Source organism: Rhinolophus sinicus, linkage group LG02, assembly GCF_036562045.2.
Source record: "Rhinolophus sinicus isolate RSC01 linkage group LG02, ASM3656204v1, whole genome shotgun sequence".
Taxonomy (NCBI): Eukaryota; Metazoa; Chordata; class Mammalia; order Chiroptera; family Rhinolophidae; genus Rhinolophus; species Rhinolophus sinicus.
In genome coordinates this window covers 39724725-39741159 of record NC_133752.1, presented here as the reverse complement: position 1 = coordinate 39741159, position 16435 = coordinate 39724725, and the positions used below count along the sequence as shown (strand labels likewise).

Here is a 16435-nt window from a genome sequence, read left to right as displayed (position 1 = left end):
CACAGCTGATGGCCATCCAACCACAGTTGATGGCCATTTACTACCTGAGCCAGCACCTGTCTATGTGAGGCCGAGAGCCTGGAAACTGCTTTCTGGGGCTCTGTCCCCACAGGCATATTTAGTCAAATACAGGAAAACAACAGTCAGAACACCAAATGGGAAAAAGCCCAGTTTAAAATATATATATGTGTGTGTGTGTGTGTGTGTGTGTGTGTGTGTGTGTGTGTGTAGAAATATATATAAATAGATAAATAAGTAGATTTCCAACGAACTTTTAGGTAAATGGCTAAAGAACTAGAAAACAAATCCGTGTCTTAGACTTGGTGAAACAAGCTAATGAATAAAAATTTGAAATGTGTTTGGGGCGTTTTTTCAATCTTTTTTAGTTTCTTATAGAAATAAAATAATAAAATTTTGCTTAAAATTATCCATTGCACGATTCCAAGTGATCAAAAAAATTAAAATATATTCATTGTATGTCCTATTAGAGGAAAATATTCTGATACAGATTAGGAAGGTTTTTCAGCACCAAATATTGAACTAAACAGTTACTCAGATTAAATTTTAAAAAAACAACATCTCATTTCTCAAGATCTGTGGCTGATGCAAAAAAAAAGCTATGTAACTTTACTTATACTATAAAGATGTAAAAGGAAGACAGATTCTATATATACTTTCATTCCTCAAGCTGGTTAATGGGAGTTAATGAAGCATTTCCAGCTACAGCTGCAATTATCCAAACAGCATCTAACCACAAATTATCAATGAACAAAATATCCTGGATCTCCTTTGCTGTTTGAACCATCCCTGCACACACATGGCTCCTCTCATGCTTTAAAAGTTTTAGTGATACAAATATGTTGGCAGTTTGTGACCTTTCTTTTCTTCAATAGGGGTTCAAGAAAATAATAAGGGTTCAAGGGTTCAATAAAAATATAAAAGAAAAATAAAATTTTATTTTTTGGTGATATTTCAGTTGAAAACACGGGGTTCAATAACACAGGCGATCATTCTGGTCATTCCATACACATATATTGGGCACCTACCACGGTACCAAGTATGGATGGGTCACAGTGGAGAATTGTGAGTATGGGAACCAGATTGTAGTTCAGTAATTGCAGAGCTCACCGATATCATTGATTAGATGTAAACAGCTCATTTTAAGCTGCTTCTTTAGTGGTTGTCAGCATCTGTCATCTCTGACTCAGGCCACTATTCTGAACAATGCAATCTGCTGAAAGGTCCTATAAGGTGTAGAAAATATTAGGATAATATGGAATGTGGTCTCAGACAGACACTCCTCTAATTAGTGTCTAATGGAAGAGATGAGGCAATAGCACACTGATGGAGACACGGGCATGGTCCAGCTGCTTGAGAATATTGACATTGAGAGTATTCAACATTGCTGCTGGCTGATGAGTAGCTATTACTTGTGACAGGAGCCTGAACAGTCAGCCACTCCCCAGTCAGTCAGTTGGCCACCTGGACACATAGGCTGTGTCATTGTGTCCTGGCTCTGCTGTGCCTACGGCTCAGCAGGCTCTGAGGGTGCCCAGACGGCTGTACAGATCCACTCAACCCAGAGTCACACGTGCTCCTCATGGAACGCCCTCCCACAGCACTTCACACTCCGTTCCTGGACAAGAACCTGGCCATGTGGAAATGAAGACGAGTAAGAAAAGTGAGGGTTAATTACAGTTCCTTCTGCTTCAACAGGAAGGCATAATGAGCTTATGTTGATCATGTTCATGTTCAGTGTCTAGTTAGCATAATAGAGAAAGCTGATGTTCCCTGTGAACCTGGCACCTGAGAAATTCTAAAGCTAAAATGATGTTTGTTTATAAGCCATTAGAAGAAAAGAAACACAATTAGAAATCTTTGAGATTACAGTCATGCCAATCAATCAGTTCTAGCTTCTTTCCAGTATACCCTAATTACCTCATCAAGACGTCTAAAGAGCAATCGATAGTAATTATCTGATTACTATAGATCTTCATTATGTCCCAATTATCTGCCTGGGATGTCTGAAAGAAGATGCATTGCATTCCGGGAGGTAATTGTACCCAACAATGTATAATCCACACCCCATTCCTACAATCAACATAGATTGCCAGAGGATATAGAGAGCATTGTCAGTTTTCTGGGCAGGGAGGATCATTGAAAAAAGCCTAAATTGCCTATTGGCCATGACCCTGAAGTCAAGAAATCTAATGCCATGTGTTGAGTGCAAAGTCTGGGTTTGGAGTTAACCCAAGAATAAGGCTCAGTCCTTGACTTTGTCATTGACTTTAAGTCATGGTAAAGAGTTCTTCCTAGTGGGGAAAGAAACTGGACTGGCTTGAGCCTTTTTTGAGAGCTGTCCCAAGAAAAGTGCCACTTTAGACAGTTGGGCCAGAGAATACACACTCTCCACACGCCTAAGCTTTCCCTCTCTTCACTAACCAGAATGACACGAAGTTGTCCGAATGCACAGAGCTGGGAGAAACCTGACATTTTTCCTCCCTTTCGATTGGACCTGAACTCTGGTGAAAGATAAACTGCCCATCAGGATGCATCCGGCTTGGAGCAGAGGTCTCTAAACATATGTGATTGCATATGCCCATCAGTCAAAAATTAAGCATGCATTTCAAACATTTCTTTATAAATTATATACCTATATTAACACATAAGTATAATAAAATATTACATTATAAAATATAAAGTTAAAAATATGAGCTAAGACAAACACAGAAGAATCAATGTTGTCTTTTTTTGCCCCATAGATTCATTGGGCCGGAGATGTGTGAACTCCATTTTGGAAACTGCTGACTTGGGCAGCTGTCCTTTCATGAGAACCTTTGGGAGATATCAACCCAGGAGTAAATGACTCAGTAAGAATGATCCTAACCAAGCTTAAATTTAACATTTTTTTTCCTGAAAAGTAGCAACTGGTATCATCACACTCAGGACCGAATATTCAACTTAAAGGAAACAAAATAAAGGTGAAGACAATAACTAAAGCACAAATTAAAAATATGAGAGTGAAAATTAAAGATATTACAAGCAATAAATAAAACAACTCCTTGACAACTAACATCATATAAAACCACACGCGTTGAAGATGACTTGCCACATTCAGCAAATCCCATGTATCAGTTTTGTGTCAGAAGACAGAAGAAACAAGCCCACTTGAGAGGCGAATCAGGCTTTTATTCCGTATTGTTACGGTTTAAGTATTATGATTTCAGATGTTTTATAGCCAATCCCACTTAAAAATACTGTAGCTTATATTTTAAAAAGCTTGAATTTTGAAATTCTTTCTGCATGTGATCATTTTGGTTCTTATACATATGACACAGATAAGTGTGGGAACAACAAAAAAATAACAGATGTGTGTATCAATAAGATATAGTCACAGTTAAATGCTTTTCTCTCAGTCTTCCTGGGAGCACCCATTCAGCATCAATGACGCACATGTGCTCTGCCAGGAACCACGTCAGGCTCTGGGGCACACAGGCAAGTTCCGTCCTTGCTTCCAGTCACTCATGAAGAACGGCAGGGAGACCAACATATAAACACGCAACCCCAGCAGTGTGTGCTCTGCTCTAAGACAGCTTCCTGACAGTCTGCTTTTGGATCCCAACTGTTAGGCTATTTCACACACCTTACAAGAGAATAGCAACAAAATATATTTAAGGTCAAAAGATTTAGGAAGACTTAAGAAAAATATCATGACCTGGGGAAAAAAATGGCATCATAGGAATGAGGATCATCTAGGCTCTTTGTTGTCAGAAATATAAATGTCACCTTCCTTTGCAAAGGTTGTCCTCCCTTCTGGCAGCACCCCCACCTCAGCGCCTTGTTTGGCCCCAGGTGATTCTACCTGGTGCTCTGAGGAGCTTGTTCTGCTTCTACAGAAGGGGTCACTTTCTGTCTTCCTTTATCAGTTCCATTTCCACCCCTCTGAGTTAACCTTGAAAAGATTCTCTCAGGGGCCGGTTATCAACAGAGGTATCTCTAGCCCATCTGAAATACACACAAGAACCCCAGTCGTAATGTCCCCAGCAGCAAGCCCCCCACAGAGCCTGGTGCCCCATGGGGATCTGAGCAAACCTGTGAGATGGCTACTTCCCCATCCCAAGCTTCTCGGTGGCCCTGAGTGAGGATTCTATTGATTCAGGGAACCTGTGAGGGATTGCTCGAAAGGCAGAGACAAGGGATTCCACAACCCAGCAGCTTACACAATAACCAATTAAACCAAGACATGATCCATGCCAAGCCATTAGCCTGGGCCACTTAAGAGCCACAATACACCCAAGCTGTTTTAAAGGCCTCTGCGTACAACGGGAGCCCCTCTGGCCTGCACCCAGAGCTCTCCCAGGCTCTGAGATGATAGGTTTTTCCCCTCATTAAGGACTGACAGAACAAGGCACCTGGGATGAGCTGGATAACTCCTCCACTCTGGTTTCCTCACCCCAGAATTTTCACTCTGCATTCCTGCATTGCTGCTCTGGTTCTTCCTCTTCCTCCCGGTCCTTTCCAGCCTGGCCAAATTTCCCTGAAGGGTCAGTCTCACAAAGAATGCACAAGAGAACCCCCTGGTGACAGCTGCGTACACTGAGATGCTTGAAGCTTGTGTTAAAAAATGTGACCATTGTCTTCCCAAGTGTGAAGCAGTGACTTTGTGTAGGGAACTGTGGGAGGTGCTGGGGCCCTGGCTCTTTTCTCCACACTCGGTGCTCAAACTTGTCCTTTGGTCACCCTCGTCCTGCTCGAGAACCTGCTTCCTGCCTCACACCACTGCTCTGAACTGTGCCTTCTTCCTCGTCCTCGGAGGCACTTGTCTTGGCTTCCAGTTTCTCAAGAGGGGATGTCCTACCTGTGGGTTATCTAGCCTTTCACTTCCTTCTCTGTGTCTCTGACTCTGTCTTGTTTTCCCTCCGACATCTCTCCTGTCAATCAGTCCTTTCCTTTACTTATTAGAAATCTTATCAACTAGAGAATGGAAAACACAAATGATTAAACCTAAATCTCATATAACTCATTAAAATCTCTTGTGGCAGAGAAGGTTAGAGGAGGTTAAATCAAGGCTTTGCTTCACTTTGTCTTGCTTCTTTCTTGGTATTTTCTGGGATGTGATTTGTCTGCATACTCTTTATTTTTGGTGGAAACAGAACGCTGAATTGATGGTATTTAGTGCTGCTGAGGAGCCTGGGGACAGCGCCAGGACCCTGAGCAGGTGGAGGCAGCTATCGTGGGGAAATCACTAAGATTCCCACCCAGGGGTGAGAGTGCGAAGGGCAGTGAAGCAGCGGCCAGCCTTGCACTCCAGGGGGTTTTCGTTTGGCCTGGCTAGACCGCCCCATGGAAAGGGACCCACATGCACTCCATGCTCTGTCCAGAGTGCTGGACCAGGCACCAAAGGCCGAGTTGTGCAGTTCAAGACCTGTGCCCACCTTCTCCATGCTTCTGCCATATGGATGCAGGGCTCTGGGGTCACAAAGAACAAACTGGCAAATGTTCAACATGACACGTGTGCTCAACCTCCAAAGACCAACAACCTTCAAGGATTGTGCTAATTAGTGTTCTTTGAAAAATCACATCTCCCATCAGATTTTATGGAACCTGCTTTGCTCCTATTCATTCTTTCATCCTGTGCTGAAACCTGCCCTTGTCACTGAGGATGAGAAATTTCTCTCTTTGCTCCTGAGGCTGTTGTCACTGTGGCTATCACAGCTGTGAGCCTGTCCTCTTCCAAAGCAGAGGCCAGACAGAGCACCATCCTTCTTGCTGGTTCCCTGCCAGCTTTTCAGCCACGTTGCTCTCGGCTCCCCCCGTGCTGACTCCTCCTCTGGCCTCAGGCCTCAGGCTGCAGAGCTGGCTGTGGGGAACATCTGACTGCCAGCAGCCTCTCCACCTGGCTCTGGTCATCACTGCTGGCATCTGGCCTGGCTGTGCTACTTTCTCTTCTCATGCTCACGCTGGGGAGCTTTGCTCTCCCCCTGAGTTTGTCTGCCATATTTCATCCCTAATAACAACAAGGCTGGACGCCAGTGACCATGTACAAACGTTTCCAGTCAAGTCACTCAGTTTCTAGGGCTCTGCCTGCTGCTCCCACAGCTGCTGCCACCACGGATGCTTGGTTTGAGCTGCCACTTCCAGTCTGCCTAGTCAGGGTGGTTTGTGACACGTCTGAAGCAAAATGCCAAAGGATAGTACTCAGGGAAGTGACTGTGTCACGTGTCCACCTCTGGGCATACTTCTAAGGAAAAGATAATCTCCCACAACTATGTATTAGGAATAGGACTTTCTAGGTTGTTCTAGAACTTCTGAAATCCTCTTGTATTTCTTTTCACCCTTAACATGTTATTTTCTAACTTCTGTATTAGTTTTCTATTTCTGTAGTCAGGATTTATCATATACTTAGAGACTTTAAACACAACAAACTTATCACATTATGGTTCTGTAGGTCACAAGTCTGACACAAGTCCCACTGAGCTAAAATCAAGATGTTGGTAAGGCTGCTCCTTTCCTGGAGGCTCTAGGGGAGAACTCTGTAACGTCCCTTTGCTATGTAAGCTAACACAGTTACAGGTTCTGAACATTCTGTGTAGATATCTTTGTGTGTGTGTGTGTGGGGTGTTATTCTGCCTACCACAATGTCTATTTCCTCTTCCCTCTTCTCTCTCTCTTAAAAAAATAAATTCAACATGGCAGGTCATTTCTCAAATATGTGGTAGAGCCAAGGCCAGGGCCATGTCTCATGAGAAGACGATAAAGACAGAATACATTTAGATGCACCTCTATAATCCCTGCCCCTACATGGCTGACCAGCTAGCCTGCCACTAAACCTGAAACTCACCCCCAATTAGATCGCAAGTAGAGTTAATATTTTCATTGAGCCATTATCTTCATTGAACCTAAAGATAATTAACATTATTGAGTGTCTATTTTGTACCATGAAATTTAATAACTTTGATCTCCTTGAATCTTCTGAGGGTCCCTTATGCAGACCAAATGATTGTCAAAAGAGGTCAAATTCAATGACCAGGGCCACGGAGCTGATGAGTGGCAGAACCAATCGAGTTAGCCAGCCTGAGGCAAGCTTTCCCATCATGCCACATCCGTCCATGCTCTCACAGGGAAAACAAATTTGTAACTTTTAACACAGTTTTTGTAGGTGTTATCTAATACATGTGTTACATGTATGAATATTTACAGTTGATCCTTGAACAACATGGATTTGAATTATGTGGGTCCACTTATATATGAATTTTTTTCAATAAATATACAGTCTGTCCTCTGTATCCCTGTTATTTCACATTCATGAATTCAACTAATTATGGATTGAAAACAGAATTTTCGATCTGCATTTAGGAATCCACAGATGTAGAAAACTGACATGCATCAATCTATACCATTTTATACATGGGACTTGAGCATCTGAGAATTTTGGTATCCGCTGGTATCCTGGAACCAATCCTCCATAGGTACCAAGGGACATCTGAAGATTTCAGGGAGTCAAAAGTTATACATGGATTTTTGACTGTGCAGGAGTCAGTGCCCCTAACCCCCATGTTAAGGGCCAAGGGTAATTAGGGAGACAAGGATTCTGAAAATGTGAAACACAGGTCAGGCTAGTTTTGAGGTTGTTTGAAGGAACTGAAAGAAAAGATAGGTTAATGGGGCCTATTCAATTGAGGGTCCATGTTAGTAGGCCGAGAAGAGGCAGGCCTCAGGTGTTCTGGGTTCAATAGAGTCACAATTTGTCATGGAGGGAGCGTCAGAAGGACACTGGTGAGGAAGGCACCAAGTGGCAGGATAAAAAAAACACAAAAAAACTTTTTTAGGTTACCTGACTACAAATGCAGCCCACCCCCCAAATGAGTATCACAAAGTTCTTAACTAGATTTCATAGTGCCTTGAATTTTCAGTGTTTCTTTTATTTTCTACTATTTTCCCCCCCACAAAATATGATATTTCACAGACTTACTATACCATACTGTAGCCTGGATTAGGGTATGTGAAAACTGAAGAAATGAAAAGAAGACTCTTCTCATTGCCAAACGACTACATGAGGAAAGCCAGCTTGTGTTAATACACATTACTTGGTTTGTATCGCATATACATTTGTCAGAAATTCAATAAACATCATATACTGCCTAGATTGTATGCAAATAACTCCTCAGAGTTCAGAATGAAGCCCTTTATTGTGAAAGGAAATTCTCACAAATTGTACCATTTGGATAGTGGGGCAGAAGTTACTTGTTTCTATATATGTGTATGTTTTTCCTGGAGTGTTTCAAAATTTACCCAACTATAATCTTGTTCTCTATTAATTTCTAGTCTATTTCCATTAGGATTTAAGTCTTGCAAATAATGGAAGGAAAACACCAATATTTTTAATTTAATCACCTGAAGAGGAGGGAAAGAGAAAAGCTGTGATAACACCCAGCACAATCTTTACAATAGATGTGACCTCTTTTTGAGCATGGGGTTGATTCTAATTTACTGCAGAATTCTTCGCATCTTTATCTCTTTATGTGAACTCAACTTGCACATAATAATGGCTCCCACTGCTCCTTTCAGCATATGCACAGGAAAAAACCCACCTGAAAGGTGTATAAAAGAATTCCTGATTAGCTCATTCATTTATTCTGTTCTTTAGATTCCACATATAAGTGAGATAATACGGTATTTGTCTTTCTCTGACTTATTTCACTTAGCATAATGTTCTCTAGGTCCATCTATATTGTTGCAAATGGTAAGATTTGCAATGTCAGAGGAGTAGTAGATGGGGGGAGGGAGGTTATCACTGTGTGAGGGATATAAATAATAAATGTCTAGTACATTGCTTTGTACACCTGAAACTAATAATAATAATCAAAAAATAATCCTTTGTCTCCCAGCAGCGTTGACTTTTTACTCCAGCAGTCACTGCCCTGTATTCTAATTCTACATTAATGCTTCCCAATAGCTGAAGCACCTTTTAAGGTTTAGGTGATGATTTTTGCCCCCAGGCTTAACAAATCTCAGAGACATTGTTAGAAAGCTGCTGAACTCAAAGAGGTGGGTGAGAGAGGAAAGAATGATCAAGATTACTTGAGACTGATGTGGTGGTATCCTTCCCCCCACCCCCATCCACATGGAAAAAATAAGCACATATGATAATAAGTGGGAATTAATATTCTTGCTACGTTCAGCTCTAGACATTGTCTTTTTCTAATAGCTCTCCAGACTGAGTGGTTCTAAACCCTGAGAATGAGCCCTCCACTGGGCTTCCCTCTCTGCCCTAGTGCAGCAGTGAGGTTTTCTGCAATTCAGAAAGAATCCTCAGTACACAGCAGTGGTTATGAGAAAAGATCACGTCCAGGGAGACCCACTTCCGTGCATCATTTGCTATGCTGGAGATGAAGGTGGTATAGGAGTTGGATTAAAGCACACAGAAGGAAGCGGAGCTCCTTTTTATCATTGCCCAGGTAAGGTGAGAAGAGGCTGAAATGAAAGTTTCAAAGATAAAGGACAGCATCTGAGGGATCATCCCTTGGATGGTACAATAGGAGTTAGGTCACTGCAACACATGAAGGGGCTATGACACAATCAGGGGCTTCAGGAGAGCAGGAGAGACTTAGAAGAAGTGCTCTGTGAAATCTAATGAGTCAAGAAGAGAAGTGAAAGGATTTTGAAGAACTAGGGGAAGCATAGCTTAGGGGAGATATCTTGAGAGCATAATAGACTCCATTAGAAATGTGTGACTTTTTAGAGCAACTCAACAGCCTGGAAGTAGAAGTAGAGGGCTTGTTCAGTGGAGATCATCTTTAGCTATGGAAATTAGGAAACTGCAGCAGCCTCAGACGGGAGATTTCAGAGTGACAGTGAGTTCCCTGTAGCTATGGGTAAGAGCAGATGAGGTTTGTGGAATAGGAGGTCACAAAAGGTTGAGACAGTTCTGACTTAAGAACAAAGGGCAGCTTGCATGTGCTTTGTGTGTGAGGGATGGAAGGTCAGATGGTTGTGGTCAGAAAGGGGGTGTTGCACAGGTAAAGATCTTAGCAGGTGGAGATCCTGGTGCAGTTGCTAATAAGGATGAAATCTAGAACGTGTCTACACTGGAGAATAGATAATGTGGGATGATGTGAAGGCTATTAGACTGAATTGGGACAAAGGACTTGTGAGTTAGTGGTGACTTTGAATTTGAGAGGATGCTGGGAATAAAATGAGTAGAAAGACCATGAGGCAGGTACTGCTAGGGTGGGGATATATACTAAGGGGATTCTGCACTAAGGAACTGAAATGAGTAATGAATAACAGTAACAGAATAAAGAATAACAGAACAGAGAACCAGCCAGTGAAGTAGAGTAATGCCCAGAAGTGGTCATGGGGTATGAGAACTATTGGCATTTTTCCTCCTGGCCTTGTTGTTAAAGGGTGTTGTCTCCACTGCAGGAATTGTGAGATATGCCATCTTACTTGGAAGAACCAGTTGCAGATCATGTGAACAAGTGACAGAGTTGGGGAGAGCACGATTTGAAGATGTAGGAAACTTTGTCCTTAACAGGATTAAAGTTCCAAAAAGATCTGTGTGGTTTGGATAATCGTTCTGAACCTTGGCTGCACAATAGAATTACCCACAACGTGCTAAAAACCAACCAACCAAACAAACACCAATATCCAGACCAATTAGATTAGAGCCTTTGGGTTGGGGTCCTGGAGCAAGTCTTTTTAAAGCTCCGGAGCGGATTCCTATGTGTGTGGGACAGAGAACTACTGATTTGGGAAGAACATGAAGTAGGGTGGGCCTGAAGAAGGAGGGGTATCTGGATGGGGTGCTACAAAAGGTAGTATTTATGGATAACAGAGATTAGAGAAGTAGGGCATGAGAGAGAGACTGGCAGCGATCATTAACAGGCAAGGTGCCAAAAAGTGTGCAGGGTGCAAAACTGAGGTAACAAAGGGCCTTTCTGAGTTTATGGGCCCCAAGGATCCAATTTATTCATGGGTGTGAGGCAGTGTTGACCACACTGCACTAACTGTCTATTTGGTAAGGTGGATAGCTCGCCCACCTTTAACTAGGATTTTGGTATTCCTGCATTATTAAAAGGCCATGAGGTGCAAGAAAGTCTTATCCATTATTCATATTTATTTCAGGCTAAGTTGGGATCCCCAGATATTGAGAATTTGTAAATGTCTAGTCGGAAAGTCCTGACCACAATACAAACTTCTCTTGGATTGTTTTCACTGCTTAAACCTGTATATCAGTCTTTCTTGGTGTTGATCACTAATTAAAATAATCAAAATTATGTTAGGAACATTACTCTTTTTTTTTTTTTTTGCATGGGTTTGTGTGTGTCTGTTGGGAAGAAAGGGCAAGGGTACCTGAGAAGAACGATTTGTGTTAGTATAAAATATGTGTATCAGACATTTCAAATACGATGTAGAGCTACTATGGTATGCCTTTTGCAATGAACTTTTCTTGGAATTGTTAAAAAAAGATTTGCCTTAATCAGACCCCTCTACAAATACAGTTTTCCCTAAGAAGAATTTAAGCCAGGGATGATTTCTTTCCTGACAGTGCCTTAGAAGTATCACATTTGCAAAGAATATAAAAGAAATAACCTTAGGCTTTACACTAGAGCTGTGTGTTCACATCATTTATTCAACATCAGAAACTCCTGCAGGCTCAACAATCAAAAATGTATCCAGCGACTGATTCTGTCTTATCCCTTCCATGGAACCATCTGTAACACTCAAGTTTTCGTGACCCAGAAATATTCTCTGGATGGAAACTCTAGAAAGAAATACCCTGATTTTCAGAAATATTGCTTCCTTTGGCTTCCTTGACACATTTTTCTTGCACTTCTCCCTTCTTGGGGTGCTCATCCTTCTGAAGCTCCTTTGTTGGGTGCCCTCCCTGCTCCCTTGCAATGGCAGGGTCCCCCCTTCTCCCCTCCCTGCCTTGGTCCCTATGTTCTGGAGGTGGCTCTTCAAGAAACCCACTTTTTAAGACTGGAGAATCCAGACTGCAGCCAGATGCCTGGGCACGAACTTGCACTTTCCACTCGATAGCTATGTGACCTAGAGCAACCTACGTAGCCTTTCTGGGCCTTGGACTGCACATCAGTAAAATGGAAATAATGGTATCTTACAGGTTAGCTGTGAAGATTACATGTGTTAATAAAAAAATATTTACAATCTTGCCTGGCACATAGCAAGTTCTCAGTAATGTTTATGACTTTTTATTATTATTTTTGTCCTCTACTTTCCCTTGATATTCTCTCTGATCACCACAGATGACAAATATGAATGTTATAGAACTGGTTGCTGAGTTTCTATCTCAGGATATGCAATCTGTTCAGAGAGCCACACCCATGTTTCTAATTGTGCCTTGGGCACCTTTGTCCTGATGTCTGTTCATATCTCTAACTTAATATTCCCAAAGCAAAAGCACCAGATCCACACCCCAAAGCTACCTGCCTCTTGCATTTGCCACTGGTACTCAGAGGCAGACTTGATCTTTTGCTTAGTCCATTCGATGTTAGTCCCCAAGTCCTGCAAGAACTACTTAAGTAGAACCTTGCACATCTATTCTCTTCTTCTCACGCCTCTGTCATCACCCCAACGCTAACATGTTTTTCTTTGTAACTTGACTTTATATTCCCACTGACATCAAACTATTTCTAACATATATTTCCAACCATGTCTTTCTTCTGTTTAAATGTCTCCAGTGGCTCTCCGTTACCTCAAGAAGCTGAATCTCAGCTCTTCTCTCTGGCAGTCAAAGTCCATAAAACACCTATCTATCATTCTAAGCTTACTGGAAATAATATACCTGTATAGAGTCTGTATTTACTGTTCTCTCTGTGTTTTTTCCACGCTGTTCCCTTCACATAGAAATCTTGTATTTTTTTCCCATTATTGCTGGTTAAACCATATCTTCCATTAGGGCCAATATCAAATGTTGACTTCTTGTCATATTTCCTTAAAATAATGTGATGCCTGTCCTGAATGTCCATAGAACATTGCATTCATCTATAGCGTTTATCACACTCTGACTCGTCTCCTAGGCCGTGGCATGCTTCTTTTATTCCTCCTGTTAGATTATAACTTCTTCAAAGGCACTGACTATATCCTTTAAAGCTTCAAATGAGATAAAATGAATGGCAATAATACCATCAGGAATTCAGCTCATTTATTCTGCAAAGCAGCCGCCTGTTGTCAAATGCTAACCCTTTTCCTCGCAATCCTCATATAAAGAATGGGGAAGTGTATAAATACAGTAGCACACAAGAGAAACATACAGGGTGAACGATTACACCAATTCCTTTTATAGGAAGAACACAGCTGAGATGAACATGGAAGCAGATTATTTACCATCCATGGGTCCCGTTGCCAAATTCTCCCATTTCTAAATTTTTCATTAAAGGAAATCAAGGAAGGTAAACAAAAGTAGCTCTTGGGAGGAATCAGCATAATGGAAACAGCTCATTTATCATCCTGACCTCAGAGAACCGTCTAATTTTTTTTTTAACTGCATCTTTTGGGGCTAAACATTTGTGTGCATCCACTCAGGCACATGCACACACACACACACACACACACACACACACACACACACACACGCGCGCGCGCGCGCACACACGCACACACACGCACAGTCACGCCAAACCGTGGCTTCTGTGTGAAGGTGGAAAGGGCGGCTCAGGCAGGAGCGCTTACCTTCAGGGCATCGTGGGTGTCATCCAGACAGTAGACACGGATGCTGTACTCCAGAGATGAGCAGCAGAGTGGCCCAAAGATGGCCAGCTTCAGGCGCTTTGCGGCCGCTTTGGTGGTGGACTGCCCGACCAGAGCGTAAGTGCTGAGGTTCTCTGTGAGGAGGTGGCAGGCCTCTGCGTCCAGCTGAATGTAGCAGGGGGTCGTGAAGTTTTCCTCTCCCACCACCACCACGTCCTGGGGGACAAGAGGGAAGGAACTGTGGCTGAGCCCCTGAGGGTCCAGCTGACCACTGGCACTGTGGCCAGTGGTGGTGGATGGAGCAGGATGTCTTCTCCTAAATGTTATAATTCTTTGTCCTGCTCTTTTTTCTTTCTCAGGCTTTATTGTATTTCTATTTCCATTCTTTATCAGAATCTCCTGTACTTCCCTTGTCTTTATACTTTAATATTCTTTATTTAGATGCTCTTTACTTAGCATGTTTTGATCTGAGAATCTGCAATACTGAAATCTACATAAAATTCCCCAGGAAATTGATGAATTATCCTTCTAACTTCAGTTCACCTGAGTTTATTATCTGTTTCTGAGAATTTAATGTTTTAATTTCTCAATTTCTTATGTAATCCAAAAGTACTATTTTATATCAATGTCATTACAGCAGAGTAGTAATGTTCCCCCCTTAAAATCTAGGAGTTTGAAAGAATTAGATGAATTAAGGAATTATACAATACGACTCCACTGTGTTCTTCCAAACTCACCCTCCAATTACTTTCCAAAGCCATACCCTTCTTTTCCTCAATAATCTGGGCTGCTGGACTCTATAGAAAGCACAATATGGCCAAGTCCATACTTTTAAGACACTGTTCTCTGTTATTTTTCATGTCAGCCTTTAAACAATTCATCTTTTTAAATTTTGGGGAAAAATTAGAAAAACATAAAAATAAGTGGAAGTGAAGTGATGAATTCTATAAAAACAGTTACTAACTCAACCAGGTTTTGATTTATCCAGATGACTCAGGCTACAGAAGAAAGACCAAGCGTAGAATCCATAAACCAAGCATCACAATTCCATATACGTCCCAGGGCAGCCAGGCAATAGAAAGGTGTGAAGCAGGAAGGGCAGACAGCAATACAAGTGGGGCAGACCGTGGTGAAGCAGAGCACAAAGCTGGCTGAAGAGCTCAGTCTCCACTTGTTTCAGCCCATGGAGGCTACACAGGAATTCAGGCTACAAAGGAATTGTACCCTTGAAGGTATAACCTTTCATTTTTCAAAAGAAGCTGGAAGTTCAGATATTTATGTGAACTCTTCCAACTTTTAATTAATTCAATTTAATTAATGTAATTAATACAATTTCACATGGGAGAGATAAAATGTGTGGGCATGACTTGGCCCATGCATTAGGCTACTTAATCTCCACAGAACAGGAACTGTGTGTACTTTGCTTCCCATGGTATCTCAGTGGACCTGGTTCATGGTGAGCAAATGGTTATTTGTCCAAAACAGGAATGACTGTTTCATCATAAATTGAGTCCCTGGGGATGGGCAAAGATAGGAGAGAAGCAGCCCCCTCAGGTGGTTGTTCATTAGTTAGGACTGGCAACATCATCTGAGCCCTAGTAAGAGCTGTATTCTCATAGCTTTGTATCTTCAACTATACAGGTACCCAAAGATGAAGCTCAAACTGAACCAGAAAAAAGAAATGGAAGTGCAGTACCTCCAGGTTTATTCCAGCCCCAAAAGGACACTTGGAAAAAGCTATTTTCTCTAACAGAACGAGCATAAGCTAGGCATCATGCAATGATGACATGTTACAGCAAGTCTCCTAGAAGATACAGTCAAGAATAAAGATGTCCCATGTGCTTGTCACAAGTATAAATAAGAGTGATTTCAGAAGCATTGTTCCCTTTCTCTCTGCTCCTCTCATCTCTTTCTTTTAGTATTATTACTGATGTTATTATTACTCAAAGTGTTATTCAAATTACTCAGACATAGACAGGGCAATAAAGTCCCTTGAGACTAAGACTTTGGAATGTTTTGAGATATATCATTAAAGATTTATGGAACTGACGTTAGACTTGGTTAAGTCTTGCCTTAACCGAACATAAAGTATATACATCCCTAGACTTCAATCATAAACTTTAAGTTCTCTGTGAAGGAGTGATCCCCTCATGTGGCGAAGAGGAGAACCTGTCCATAGAAAGGAAAAAACACATGTCCATAGAAAAAAAATCAACCCCAGAGATGCCCTGCTGCTTTTCTAACTCTAATGCTATTTTTTCCTAAAATACTAGGGGCTTGAATTTTTATGTATATTTTTTCCAAAAATTTCTTGCCTAAAAGAAAAACACTGTAAGTAATCACATAATACATAACATATACTTCTCTTTGTAACGACACAAAATACAGGGAGAGGTAGCTTTTACAACCATTTGATATTTTTTGATAAACATAGTCCTGAAACATGCTTTCGTGAGAATAGTCTAAAATGTAATTTTTTACTTGGTATTTTCCATTAAAACAATAGATACTATTTACTCAAGGGATAATAATAAACATAGGCAAGCTTTAAAAAGACATTAGGTGTAAAATCTTTGTGGTAAATGTAACAAACCCTTTTGTACTTAACTTTAGGTGCTAACTGAAGGGTTCTGATGTCAAAAACTGGATCTGCTTAAGGTACTGTCCTTAGGAAATTATGATGGCAATGGCCACTGAGAGCCAGGATGCCATAGGTGTTCTT

General features: G+C 41.5%; 1 protein-coding gene across 2 annotated transcripts in view; it reads right to left on the bottom strand.

Annotated features, from left to right (window-relative positions):
• UNC5C (unc-5 netrin receptor C) overlaps positions 1 to 16435 on the bottom strand; it is a 368160-nt gene that overhangs the window by 16724 nt on the left and 335001 nt on the right. For both annotated transcript variants that reach the window (XM_019741124.2, XM_019741125.2), the window contains one exon: positions 13696 to 13929. In XM_019741124.2, the coding sequence (XP_019596683.1) occupies positions 13696 to 13929 (234 nt within the window). The remainder of the gene's footprint in view (positions 1 to 13695; positions 13930 to 16435) is intronic.